This window comes from Myotis davidii, unplaced genomic scaffold (genome assembly GCF_000327345.1).
Source record: "Myotis davidii unplaced genomic scaffold, ASM32734v1 scaffold452, whole genome shotgun sequence".
NCBI lineage: Eukaryota > Metazoa > Chordata > Mammalia > Chiroptera > Vespertilionidae > Myotis > Myotis davidii.
Window position 1 is genome coordinate 579,038 of NW_006284245.1, and position 14,804 is coordinate 593,841.

General features: G+C 45.3%; 1 protein-coding gene across 1 annotated transcript in view; it reads left to right on the forward strand.

Annotated features, from left to right (window-relative positions):
• The window catches only part of PRKDC (protein kinase, DNA-activated, catalytic polypeptide), a gene marked incomplete at its 5' end in the record, with an annotated part of 202,177 nt that overhangs the window by 167,821 nt on the left and 19,552 nt on the right, over positions 1-14,804 (forward strand). The window contains 4 exon segments of the mRNA XM_015568649.1: positions 2,305-2,479; positions 8,612-8,802; positions 11,190-11,367; positions 11,924-12,084. Coding sequence (XP_015424135.1) covers positions 2,305-2,479; positions 8,612-8,802; positions 11,190-11,367; positions 11,924-12,084 — 705 coding nt within the window.

The window sequence follows — 14,804 nt, forward strand, 5'->3', positions numbered from 1 at the left end:
ACCCCGGAGTGACGCAGAGCGCTTGGTTTCCTGAGTAGAGCAGAGGGTAAATTTCAGCGCCTACTAAATGGCTGTGCAACTTTGTGCAAGAAAGCTCTGTGATCAGGTGACCAGATGTGCAACTTTAAAATGCATTTTGGATGTAGTGAGAAGAAATGATCTAAGAAAGGGCAAAGGATTAGCAAGCTTTTATATTAATCCATGTGAGAGATGATGGTGGCTATATCTAGGTTAGAGGTCATGGAAATGGAGGTGAGTGGGCAGATTTAAGAAAATTGAGAGGGTTTGCTCAAATGAGACATGATGACTAGTTGTGTTTGTGAGGAGGAAGGATGATATCCAGGTTTTTAACCTGAGAAGCTGGGTGGATGGGGATAAAGAAGGAAGAGTAGTTTGTGGGGCAGATGATATCTTCAGTTTGAGACATGTTGAATTTGCAAGGCCTTGAAGACAAACAAGTTGTAATTTCCCTTCACTAAGTTGTACATAAGAAATTTGAAGCTCTGGAGGAAAGAGTTATGCCAGCGATAGAGGTCTCAATGTGATTAGCATGTGGATAGTCATGGAAACCATGGAAGGAGATAAGATAACCAGGATCAGTCCCCAAAACAGACCAACCGTTTTGGGGTGAACACAGAAGGAGGAGCCTACAAAGGCACTGTGAGACCACAGGGTAAGGACCAGAAATTATCAGTGTCAGTTACCAAAGAGAGTGAAGGTTTTCAAGATTGAAAAGTGCCCTTGCATGTAACATAAGGAGGTTGCTGTTGAGTTTGGTGAGAACTATCTCACTGGAGTAACAAAAGTCAGAGTATAGTGCATGGTAGACCGGGTAAAAGCTGGAGGAGAGAATATAGACAGTGAGCACAGGCTGCTCCTAGAGAAGCCATGACAAGAAGCAAGGGGGATCAGGAAGAATTCTTTCTAAGATAAAAGAGGCCGGAGATGTTTAAATCCTAATGGAAGGAGCTAATCAGGAGGGATTGGACATCCAGAGGAGGATTCCTTGTGGAGGCTGGTGGGGACAGGACTCGGGGCAAAGGTGAGTCTGCTATCAGAATGGAGGGCGGGAAGGAAGAATGCGCTTCCATGTGAGGAAGAGAGAGAGCTCATCTGTTTCCTCTGAGAAGCAGGAGGTGAAGTCAACTGCAGCGAGTGAGCAGGAAGGAGAAGTGAGGAAAGTGAGGAGGTTTAAAGATGACTCTGGACTGTGTGGGGAAAGCTGACCACACTCGGATTTTTAGACAGCACTGAACCGGCTGGTGTTGTCTGCAGTGACATTGTTTGTGTAAGAGCAGAAAAGGCTCACATTTTGATGAACACAGAGTGTGGTTTTGCCAGATAGGGGTGACACCTGCAAATGACACCTAAGGCTAATGATCTGAGAATATCACTGAGAGAATGGTGGGGATGATGGGTTTGCTTCGGTGGACATGGGAGGAAGTAAAAAGCAGAAAGAAGGCAGGTCTTAAGTAGATTATGAAGTTATGAAAGCAGGAATTTGGTGCATAGGAGAGAAGGTTTGTGTTCTGTCCCAGCACTCACTGCTACAGTTTCTTCTGCGGTCCCCTGCTAGCTCCTGGAGCCTGCTGGGAGAGGGCCAGGCTTGGTGGCTTTGTTTTCCTGCCTGGCATTGGCAGTTGCCAGACAGCTGTGGCTGCACCTTGGTCCTTCCTCCCTGCCCAGGTCACTGGGTTTAGCTGCGATGCACAGCAACCACTCCCACAGGAATGCTCACTGCATCCCTCTCCCTGTCCTGGCTGAAAGGAGTGCCAGTGGCAACCTGATTCTTCCCGGGCTGAGACCAGCAGTGACCTCCAGGCTGCCTCCCTGGCACTGTCTCAGCAGTTCTCCCTTCCCACTCACCTTACAATGTTTCAGTACACGGACCTCTCATACGTGTTTCTGTGTTGAGCAGCATATTCATTCTTAAACTTGTAACTGTTCAAATTGTTGTAACTTCAAGGGAGAGATCAAGGGGACCTTTCGTGCCACGATTCCTCTGACAGCAAAGGTTTCTTTGGGGTTGATGAACATGTTCTGAATGAGGCAGTGGTGATGGTTGCCCAGCTTTTGAATATATTAAAAGACACTGAATTGCATACTGTAAATGTGAATGATATACACGTGATAAATAAAAAGACATTTAACGTAAGCTAAGGAGATGGATTAGCTGCTCTAAGGTGAAATTGTGTCATACATAAAGGAAACCGGCCAATTAACAAAAAACTTCTTTTGTAAAATGCTTTTATTTCTAAATTTACATTTCTGTCATCGTACTCCTTTCTCTCTTCTATTATATAGAACAATTTCTCACTTGCCTTGAAACTGTTGAAGGACCTGCGTAAAGAATCAAAGACAAGAGATGAGTGGCTGGTGAGATGGGTGCATAGCTACTGTCGGCTCAGGCACAGCCAGAGCCAGACCCAGAATCGTCCGGAGCAGGTTCTCTCTGTGTTGAAAACAGCCTCTTTGTTGGGTATGAAACTGCTCTCTGTATACAAGTTTAAGAATGCTATTCTATAGTACATCTCTGTAGTCTTCTAAAACTATTATTTGTGTAGATTTGTCTGACATTGGCAATTAAGTATTTATAATTTTATTAAATATTTGGAGCCAGGGTACTTTATAGTTTAGTATTGCTAGTGCATATGACATTTGGAGCTTTTATTTCTGTATCTATAAAATGGAATTGAAAGTAAAACCCTCTTTCATATTTAGTTAAATTATGAATCTTAATGTTTACATATAAGAATTACTTTGTAAAATAAGACATTAGAAAGCTTTTTTCTTCTTCAGATCTTCTCTTTTCATAACAATATACCTGTTAAGACTCAGGGGAGAAAACCTTTCTCTTAATTATTTTTTGGACCTGGTATGCTAGCTCTGTTACCATATATCCAAAGGCACATAGGAGCACCATTATGGAACATGCTCCCAATTATATTTCCAAATTGGACTCTTCAGCAGGTCAGTGTATCATATCAGAGTATCTGCCTCAGTAAATATGCAGACAAGAAAAACAGTCTTTCTATATTGGTCCCAGGGTCAGAAAATCATCCTTACAATGGTTTAAATATTTAATGGGTTGTTTTCTTTGTTTTTTTTTTTGTTGTTTTTTTGAGGATGATGGAGGGATAAGAGGAGTGTGCTGATACGAAGATAAAAGTTGGTACTTATAAAAATAATTTTACTGATTTAGTAGTTATGGTTTGGCTGACTTTGAATCAGCCTTGTGAAATAAGCAGAGTCAGTGGTTTTGGTCACGTATGTGAGACGAATCAGTCAGAGGATGGTCATCCCATGGAAGAGCAGGTGGTGTGGTTGATGGCCTTTGCTGAGAGCACCCTTTCTCTTCCACACCGCCTTCTCACATCGCTCACACCACCTTCCACATCGCTGCGAGATTATCCAAGGCTGGATCATCTTTCCTAGAGTCACTCAGTAACATGAAAAACCAGACCTTTACTTCAAAAATCTTTTTAACTACAGTTGACTTTCATTATTATACTAGTTTCAGGTGTACAGTATAGTGGTTAGATAGTTAAATAATTTACAAAGTGATTCTCTTGGTGAATCTTGCACCATCTGGCACCATATATAGTTATTATAGACTTATTAACTATATTCTCTATACCTTATATCTCCATGGCTGTTTTGTAACTGCCACTTTGTACTTCTTAATCCCTTCATTTGTTCAGTTAGCCTCAGCCCTCCTTCCATCGGGCAAGCATCAGTTTGTTTTGTTATTTATGAGTTTGTTTCTGTTTTCTTAGTTCATTTATTTTGTTCTTCAGATTCCACATTTATGTGAAATCATATAGTATTTGTCTTTCTCTGTCTGACTTATTTCACTTAGCACACTATCCTCTAGGTCAGTTATGGCGAACCTATGAACTCATTTTTTTTGGTTGATATTTCTTTGTTAAATGGCATTTAAATATATAAAATAAATACCAGAAATATAAGTCTTTGTTTTACTATGGTTGCAAATATCAAAAAATTTCTATATGTGACACGGCACCAGAGTTAAGTTAGGGTTTTTCAAAATGCTGACACGCCGAGCTCAAAAGGTTTGCCATCACTGCTCTAAGTTCATCTATGCTATTGCAAATGGTATGATTTCATTATTTTTCACAGATGAATAATCATGGCGTATATGTGCCACATCGTCGTTATCATTTTGTCTTTTTTTCTTTATTTTTATTGTTGACACTGTGAGAGATATCTCCCCCTTTTCCCATCTCCACCCAGCCCTCGTGCGCTGCCCCCCACGCCTTCACCACACTGTTGTCTGTGTCCATAGGCGATGCAGATACCTTCTTTGACTAATCTCTTCACCTTCCTTCATCCAGTTAACCCAACTCCTTTGCTCACTCTCTTCTCCTCTGTACCCCTATGATGCAGCTATTGTTAGGTTTTCATATTGTCCCAAAGTTCTTTCGAACTATCCTTATTCTTTCTTTTTTTGGTAATGTATTTTTATTGATTTCAGAGAAGGGAGAGGGAGGGAGAGATAGAAACATTGATGATGAGAGAGAATCACTGATTGGCTGCCTCCTGCACACCCCCTACAGGGGAGCATTGATTGGCTTGCAACCCAGGCATGTGCCCTTGGCCAGAATCGAACCCAGGACCCCCCAGTCTGCAGGCTGACGCTCTATCCACTGAGCCAAGCCGGCCAGGGCCGTCCTTATTCTTTTTCTTTTTTCCTTTTGCTGCTCTGGTTTGTGTGTTTCTCCCTTGTCGCTCAAATCACTGACTCAGTCCTCTGCTTTATCTGACCTACTTTCACTCCTTCCAGTGTATGTGATGCCAGCTATGGTACTCTTGATTTCCGACTGTTATTTTTCATGAGTTTATGTTTTTTCCATGCTATTGTAGCTCTTACTAAGTCCTTGAGCATCTTTATAACCATTACTTTGAATTATGTATCTGATATTTTACTTGTCTCCATTTAATTTAGCTCTTTTTCTGGAGATTCCTCTGTGTTTTCATTTGGGACCTGTTTCTTTGTGCCCCATTTTGGCTGTCTCTTTGTGTTTGTTACTATTTGTTAGATAGAACTGCTGTGACTCCCAGTGTTCATGGGATTGCCTATGGAGTGTGTCCTGTGGGACCCAGTGGAGCAGCTCCTTGATCGCCTGAGCTGTATGCTCTAAGAAGGTCTCTTGTGTGGGTTATGTGGGCCCTCCTTTTGTAATTGAGTCTTGATGGCCGTTGGCCCATTTGTGGGTGGGATCTTGCCTCAGGCTGGTTGGCTGTGAGGCTCCATCCCGATCATGGTGTGCAAGCTGCTGTATAGGTGCAGTCTGGAGGTTCTTGTTGGGCTGTGGCACAGTCTTCCAGATCGTCTGAGCTCCATGCTTCAGGAAAGTCTCTTGTGAAGTATGTGTGTGTCACCCCCCCCCAGCCCCCAACCCCCTTGTTGTAGTTGAGGCTTGATTGCTGTTGGCCCTTTTGTGGGTGGAGTTAACCCTTCAGGCTCGGTGACTACAGATGGTTACCATTTACAGGGCGGGAGATGTTCCCTGAGCAGGGGTTGCTCCCAACATGGCCTGGTGCCTGCCAGGATCCACCCTTGGGTGTGCTGCTTGTGTAGCTAGGTTGGTTGAGCTCTAGTGTGGTCTGAAGCTCATTACTGGTTGTGTTGGTTCTGGGTCCATTTGGACGGGGTTCAGGTGCAGGCTGCTGTCAGACATTGTGTGTGACTAGCCTTGGGCTTCCTCTCTGAAGCTACAGTGCTGTCCACTGTGTGTGTCGGTGTTGACTGGACCTGTGTGTACGTGAGAGGGGCTAATCTGTAAAAGGGTCGGTCAGCTTCTTCCAGCTTCGAGCTGGGAGCAAATCTGTGATAAGACCCAGGTTCCCTGCCGAAACCGGTTTGGCTCAGTGGATAGAGCGTCGGCCTGCGGACTGAAGGGTCCCAGGTTCGATCCCGCTCAAGGGCATGTACCAGGGTTGCAGGCACATCCCCGTAGGAGATGTGCAGGAGGCAGCTGATCGATGTTTCTCTCTCATCGATGTTTCTAGCTCTCTATCTCTCTCTCCCTTCCTCTCTGTAAAAAATCAATAAAATATATTTTAAAAAAAAAAGAAGACCCAGGTTCCCTGAGGTCTGCCTGCCTGTCGGCTTCTCCGCCTTTCCCTTGAGGTTCCTGGTCTTCCTCCCCCGCCTTCTGAAGAGAGACTAGGATGAACCCAGGTTAGCTGAGATGGGCCTAATGGGTCCCCTACTTGGGGATCACACAGTCAGGCACGCAATGAAGGTAAAGTTGTCCTGGCTTCAAAGCCAAATCCCTCTGTCTCTGCCCGAGACTCCAACTCCAGCTGCCCCCTAGGTGGTCTCACTGCAGGTCCAGGTTGGGTACAGCCAGCCATCCCCTCTGCAGGAGCAAGTGCAGCTGCCCTGGGCTCAGAGGAAGATCAAAAGGGTCTCCTGTTGAGGATGATGCCAGCCTAGCTTGCAGGGAGCTTAGCACTTCCTCCCAGTCCCAGACAGTAACCCAGTGCCTCAGTCTGAATGTCCCGCTCTGAGCTGCTCTCCCCTCCTTCCACAGCACTGTGCCCAGCAGGGTGTTCGGGGCTTGGCAGGGCTGATTCTCCCGTTGGGGGTGGTTTCCGCAATGTATAGGAAGAGGGTGGGCACTGCTTCCAGGGGTAGCACGGGTTGAACTTGCGGGGAAGCCTGGACCTGTGTCTCGGTAACGTAGACCCAGAGCCCAGCACCCAGAAGCCTCCAGGGAGACAGTGAAGAAATCCTAGCTCTGCCCGTCCCCCTGCAACCCTGTGCTGCCTGTCCAGGGAGGGCCCAGAAGTCAGCCTCCCACACACTCTGATCTCTGTGCACAGCTGGTCCCTGCAGGGTGGGGCCTACAATCCCTTCTCCGCTCCCTCGGGCTGCTAACCCAGCAGAATGGCTGAAAGTCCAGCTGCCCCATGGCATCAAACCCAGCATGATGGGCCCCAAATCCCCGGCCTGCCCTGCTTCCGTAGGCCGCCAAATCCCAGCCCCGCACAGCTCCCCTGCACTGACCAACCAGCGGCCAGGCTGAGCAGCTCTGCAGGTGGGGCCGGGCGGGAGACTGTGCCTCTCCCGAAAGCCACGCAGGTTAGTCCCTGACTAGGTCTCTGCCCGAAGCCTTTCCAGAGAATAGAGGGTCCTCTAAGTCATGCTGTGTAGCCAGCAGGCCTCTCCGCGTGACTCTCCAGCAGTCGCAGTCTGCAGTCCTGAGCCAACTCTCTAGGCTTGTGCTGGACAGTGGGAGCGCTCCTGCCCTGTGATGGCGCGTTCCAGTTCTCCTATCCTTTTGTCTTTTGATTCGAGTATTTAATCCATTTACATTTAAAATAAGTAGTAATAGTATGAAGTTTCAGCCATTTTATTAACTAGTTCTTCTCTGTTCCTTTCTTATTCTCTTGTTCTCTTCTCTCATTTGTTGATAACTTTCTGTAGTATTGTATTTGGATTTCTTTCTCTTTATCTCCTGTATATTTCTTGTACATTTTTGCTTTGTGGTTACCTTGTACTTCATCTATACCAGGCTGTGTTTATGGCAGTGTATTTTAAGTTGATGGTTGCTTAAGTTTTAAGACATAATAAACTCACTACCATTTTTACTTACCCCTTTCACGTTTATGTTTTTGTCATCATTTTTTTACTTCTTTTATGTGTGTGTTTATGTGTATCCCTTAATTTACAGTTGTATTTACTCATGATCTTCCTGCTTTGGCCTTTTAACTTTTATACTAGCTTTAGTGTTCATTGATTCACTGATTTTATTATGTTTGCTTTTGTCAGTTAGAATTTTTTCTTTGCAATATTTTCTTATTCATATGTTCTGCTTAAAAAGGTCCCTTTACAATTTATTGTAATACTGTTTTGATGGTGATGAGCTCTTTCAGCTTTTTTTTTTTTTTTTTTTTTAACGGGAAGAATCAGACCTGTCAATCTCTAGTCTCTGTTGCTTTATCAGCAACAGGTATCAATTAAAAAACTCTGGGTTCCCCACCCGGTTTGGCTCAGTGGAAAGAGAGTTGGCCCGTGAAGGGTCCTGGATTTGATTCTGGTCAAGTGCACATGCCTGGGTTGTGGGCTCAATTCCCAGTGCAGGTCGTGCAGGAGGCAGCCAATAGACGATTCTCTCTCATCACTGATGTTTCCATCTCTTCCTCTCCCTTCCTCTCTGAAATCAATAAAAATATATTAAAAAAAAAACATAAAGGAAAAAACACACACAAAAAAACTATGGGTTATTCATGGCTATGCAAAAAATCCATTTCTTGTTCTTTGTAACAGATAGAATTAGGTGCTGTGACAAAATGCAGAACGATGATACTTGAATAAAAGTATTTTATTTGCTTAGCCTCTGTGTACTTAGATATGGTCACTGCTAACAAAGAACATTTTTCATTAATGTTAGTTAAAGACTACCTAACCAGTGTTTGAAGTTAGTTTCTTATAACATCAAGATTTATTTTAGTTAATTTCTTAGTAGAAAACAACTTTTATCTACTATAAACTTTTTTTTTTTTTTACCTTATGGTATTCATTTACTTCTGAAAGAAATCCTATGTGAGTTTGTATGTGTGTGTGTGTTTAATCCAATAGGTGAGAACACATCAAGCTACTTAAGCAAAAATATTTTGGCTTTCCGTGACCATAATGTTCTCTTGGGTACAACTTACCGGATCATAGCTAATGCTCTCAGCAGTGAGCCAAGCTGCCTTGCTGAAATTGAGGAAAGCAAGGCTAGAAGAATCTTGGAACTTTCTGGATCCACTTCAGAGAATGTAGAAAAGGTAATAGTTATTACGAGAATGAACTTTTTGTCTTTGCATGTTGTATGTCTTTAATGTGCGACCTTTTGGCTGCATGAAAGAAATAATGGGAAGGGGACAGAGTCAAGATGGTGGAGTAGGTCAACTGAATTTGCCACCTCCTGAGATCACATCATAATTACAACTCAGTGATAGAATGAACCACCTGAACCTTTGCTGAGCAGAATGCCTATAACTAAAGATATAAAGAAAAAGCCACATCAAGACAGGTAGTGGGGGTCAAGATGCAGACCAGGTAGGTCTCCCATCCACAGTGTGGCCATTAAGAAATGAGAGGAATGGATTGGCTTTGGAGGCCCCTGTGAGGAGCAAGGGGGTCTCAGCCCCACACCAGCCTCCCTAGCCCAGGGCTACTCTTTAACAATCAGGGCAGACTCTCCCTTTTCCATTTAGCCAGCTTTCTCAATTTATTATTTTATTAGAGGCCTGGTGCATGAATTCGTGCACGGGTGAGTCCCTTGGCCTGGCTGGCAATTGGTGTCGATTGGGGCTGGCCGGCCAGTGGGAAGGACCACAGGAGGTTGGCTGGCCAGGGGGAGGGACTGTGGGAGGTTGGCCAGCAGTGGGGAGGGACCGCAGGAGGTTGGCCGGCTGCGGGAGGTTGGCTATGGGAGCGCACTGACCACCAGGGAACAGCTCCTGCATTGAGCATCTGCCCCCTGATGGTCAGTGTGCATCATGGCTACCAGCCGGTTGTCCAGTCATAATGGTCGCATAGGTTTTTATATATATACTAGAGGTCCGGTGCACAAAAATTTGTGCACTCGGGGGGCGGGGGGGTCCCTCAGCCCTGCCTGTGCCCTCTCGCAGTCTGGGACCTCTCGGGAGATAACACCCTGCTGGCTTAGGCCTGCTCCCAGGTGGCAGAGGGCGGGCCCAATCCCTAGGTGCAGCCCCTGGTCGGCCTCAGAGCAGGGCCGATTGGGGAGTTGGGGCGCTGCCCCATATCATGCACAGAGCGGGGCAGATTGGGAGGTTGCAATGCCGCCCTCAGTTACGCTCAGGGGAGGGCCAATTGGGGGGTTGCGGCGCCACCCCCTGTCACGCACAGAGTAGGGCCGATAGGGGAGTTGGGGCACCGCCCCCTGTCACACACAGAGCAGGGAGGATCAGGGGGTTGGGGCGCCGCCACTGTCACACTCAGGGCAGGGCCGATGGGGAGGTTATGGCTCTACCACATCACACACAGAGCAGGGCCCGTGGGGTGGGGGTGGGGGCGCCGCCCTCTATCACCCACAGAGCAGGGCCAATCGGGGTTGGAGTGCTGCCCCCTGTCACGCTGATCCCAGTGCCAGGAGGCCTCGCGGCTCTGCTGATCCCGGTGCTGGGAGGCATATTACCCTTTTACTATATAGGATAGAGGCCTGGTGCACGGGTGGAGGTTGGCTGGTTTGCCCTGAAGGGTGTCCTGGATCAGGGTGGGGGTCCCCACTGGGGTGCCTGGCCAGCCTGGGTGAGGGACTGAGGGCTGTTTTCAGGCTGGCAGGTGACTGAAGCTCCCAACCTCTCCTTTGTTTCTTTCTTTTTTTTTTATTCTGGGCCAGCTTTAGCTTTGAGGCTTGGCTCCAGCTCTTAGGCCTCCGCTGCTGAAAGCAGGTTTCTGGCCTTTGTTTACCTTCTGTATTTGAAACAATGTTGTGATCCTGCTGGCTGAAGCCTGGCGGACTAAAGCAGGTTTCTGGGGGTTTGCTTCTATATTTGTAACATAGTTGCTTAGAGTTGCAGCTTAGAGGCTGGCAGCGGCAGGCGGGGAACGGTGGAGTCCTCCGTCACTGAAGCAAGCAAGCCTCATGTTAGTTTCAAGCTGCCTGGCTGCCGGCCGCCATCTTGGCTGGCAGTTAATTTGCATATTGCCCTGATTAGCCAATGGGAAGGGTAGCAGTCGTACGCTAATTGCCATGTTTTTCTTTTATTAGATAGGACTAGAGGCCTTTTGCACAAATTCATGTACCAGTGGGGTCCCTCAGCCTGGCCTGCGGGATCATTCCGAAATCGGCTCTACAACATCCCCTGAGGGGTATTCCAGGGCATGTCCGGCCTCTCTCACTCAGTCCCAATCGGCAGGACCCCAGCAGCAAGCTAACCTACCATTTGGAGCATCTGCCTCCTGGTGGTCAGTTCACGTCATAGCGAGCAGTTGAGCCGCCTTAGCGTATCATTAGCATATTACGCTCTGATTGATTGAACAGACAACCGGACGACACTTAGCATATTAGGCTTTTATTATATAGGATTGATGACTAATGAATTACAAGTATTCTACCTTTATCATCATAAGTAGAAAGTAGAGTTTGTCCACAAAACTTGAGTCCCGCTGGCAGGTCTTCTGAGACCTCTGTGAATTCTAGGTGGTCACGGCGCTGCACCAGAGAGCGTTTCATCACCTTTCCGAGGCCACGAGGACAGCTGAGGAGGAAGCCTCTTCCGGCCAGTGCCCGCAGCCCACAGCTGGGCTGGTAGATGCTTATATGGCGCTGGTGGATTTCTGTGACCAACGGCTCCGGGAGGAGGAAGAGAGTGCATCAGGTGACTCGCAAAAGAAAAGAAAATTGTGTCACATTAGGTTACTGTAAAGTCTAAGAACTTTGTACGTACTTTTGGTTTCCTATTTGTGTTTGCTTTAAATGAGAAAAGTCTGGCCTTTTTAAGAAGGAATGACATCTCCAAGCAACATGACCTGCTTATCTTCTGTCCTGGAGTCAAGCTGCCTTCCAGCTTTCCCTTTACTTAACTTCCACTTTCATGTTTTGCTTCTTTGGTATTATTGGCCTTATGTGTCCTGACCCTTGTTCCTGGAATTAATTCAGGAACCGGTGGCTGCCTTGATGCTCCCAGCCCAGGAAGCAAACCATGCTTCATGCCGAATGGGTAATGTCATAGAACATTCAGTTTCGAGATAGAAATTTGTATCTGTAGTCCAAAATTGCTTCTGGTGTTTTAAAGAAGTTGTTAGGGAGGAAAAATGACGTACTACAAAATATAAGCCAAAAGGGAAACTGGAATTACATGTTACATTCATAATTTATGTGTAAGTGGATATACTAGTATTGACCATGGCTGTTTTTATCCCTGTCCATGTTAGTTACCGAGTCCGTAGAACTGCAGATGTATCCTGCCCTTGTGGTGGACAAAATGTTGAAAGCTTTAAAATTACACTCCAGTGAAGCCAGGCTGAAGTTTCCCAGGCTGCTGCAGATTATAGAGCAGTACCCAGAGGAGACCCTGAGCCTGATGACAAAAGAGGTGAGTGTCTGTGTCTGTGGAACTTAAAGACACATTCCTATTTCTGTCCAAGCACATTAATGTGTATGATGCATATATTTTAGTTTTTCCTAACAAGCATATGATTTTACTGCATTTGAAGAACATGTGTAATTTAAAACTGTATAAAGGAGTGTTCCCATTTACCCACTTTCCTTAGTGGATGTTGGTAACTCTGTCTGAACAAGGACCCCGAGGAACAGAGGAGGGGGTCTATCTGGGACGGAGATGGGAGTTTTCTGTAGTTCAGGTTACTGTCCATAGAGACAAGCTGTGGTCTTGGCACCTGCTGGTGCCTGTGCTCAGTGGGCATTACTTAGTCCAGGGAGAAAGGAGGACATTTCAGCTGGCATCCCACCCCCAGTGCCTGTCGTGCCTGCAGCAGCACCGTATGCGGAGGGACCCTGGGGCATCCGAACTCAGTGTGCAGCTCGCGTGTGTGGGCGCACAGCAGCAGCCTGCAGTCCCACACATGTTCTGTTCACCAGCTTGTATGTCCCTGCAGTCCTTGCCCTACACTGGGCTTCATCATCCCGCTGCCTTCCTGTCTGTTAGGCACGTCTGTAAAAGGAGGGCTCCTTCCTGACTTTTATAGATGTTTAACTGAAAATCGGGAACCTTTGAGTTGATAACGTAATAGTAGTTCAAAAACAGTGATACAGTATTCTACTAGCGGTCTGAGCAAGTTTTTACACAATGCAGGTCTCTGAGCTGAGACGCAGGTCCTGCCAGCGCTTTCCCACTCCTCTAACCTAGCCCTGTGGACTGGGAGCGGTGGGGTTGTTTCCGTAGGTCTTAAACAGCAGATTAACTTTAGTGTGCTTTTCCTAAAGACAAGGGAAGAAATGAGTTATGATTTCATTTTTAAATTATTTTATTTATAATTTAATAAAGATAGCATTTTCACTTTTTGAGAAAATAAGTAAGGTAGTAAGTCAATGTTATGACACTGGGGGCAACACTTGAGATGGGGCAGCTCACCTCTACTGTGTGCGCCCTGTGGCTGTGTATTCTGATACATTTTATGCTCACACACCCTGCTCTCCCCATTTATGGGTAAAGGTAGGAAGCTTGCCCACAGTCGCTCCTCATGCCAATCTGCCAAGTATGTCAGATTTTATCTTAAAATTAACACCTTAAAAAGCATATTAATTCTGAATAAATTTTGAAAATGGTCTTGGTGTAAACAAACAAAAACCAGAAGCCATAAAGAAAAATAATTTGATACTTCTACTCAGGAAAAGAAAATATTCCATATACAAAGTTTAAAAAACTGGGGGAAAAATATTTTCAGTGCATATTATAGACAGGGTTGAGGTCTGCACTCTACACAACAAATAGACCAGTAGAGAATGGTTAAGGGGAATGCACACGTGATTATTGTAGGCAGCACACATAAACAGGCCATTTACTTAAAAGCTTTTTTGTTGTTACAAGCTTATTTGCCTCATTAATAATGAAACATGAAAATTAAAATCAGATTTTCCCTTCTCAGATTGATAATGAATTTTTAAAAAATTGGTTGTGTCCGAAGTTTTTTTCAGTGCAGTTTACATTCAATAATATTTTCTGTTAGTTCCAGCTGTACAGCGTAGTGGCTAGACAATCATATACTTTACAAAGTGTTCCCCCTGATATTTTCAGTCCCCACCTGGGCAATAGTGATCAAAACAGCATGGTACTGGCAGAATTCACTGCCAGAAGTGCAGATTGGAAAAGTCTTTTTGGAGAGAGATCTAGCAATGTTTTTTTACAGTTGTTAATGTTCACACAGTAATTTTACTTCTAGGAATTTATCCTATTGGTGTATAGGACACATACAATAGGGATGTCCACTGTAGCATTATCTGTAATAGAAAAAAATTAGAAAATGCCCTAAAAATTCATTTTAGGGCAGCAGTTAAATGAAATGGAATACTATGTTGCCGTTAAAAGGAATGAGGTAAATTTGTCTAAGAAAAACCAGCAACAGTATGCCTAGTCTGATTCCAGTCTTGTAAGGAGAGGGTATACCTAGAAAATGTCGGAAGAATTGCATGGTTCACAGGGGAACAGGAATTGAGAGAGCTGGGGGAGAGAAGACTGTATTTTATATTGGTCTGTTTTGATACTTCTGATTATAAATATACTAGAGGCCCAGTGCACAAAAATTTGGGCACTCGGGGGGAAGAGAGGGTCCCTCAGCCTAGCCTGTGCCCTCTCGCAGTCTGGGACCCCTCGGGAGTGTGCTCGGCACTCAGGAGACACACGAACAGAGTTGATAGTCCAAGTGGGAATATGAAAACAACAAACAAAAACATGTGAATAGGCAACTATTATGAAATTCAAGTTCTAAGTAGCACAGCTTAAACTAGTAATTATTAATCACTAAGAAGGCATGGATCACAGAGCTTACCCTGAGCAAGGTCAGATAAAGACACCTGATCCAGTAGAAAATATAATGAAACTACCACCCTGTGAATTGTCCACAAAACAGGCTTACTCCCCCTGCCACCCAGCACAACACAGAGTACAAAGGAGAAGTCAGGGGAGAGATATGCATGGTATATTCCAGAGCCAGATATAATTTTGGGGTCACCACCCCATTATCGTTCCCTAGAAGAGCAACTGGGAGTTGATTATGGTGAGGCAGACAGTCAAAATGATTCTTTTTGTTTGTTGTAGTCCTCACCCAAGAATATGTTTTTATTGATGAGAGAGAG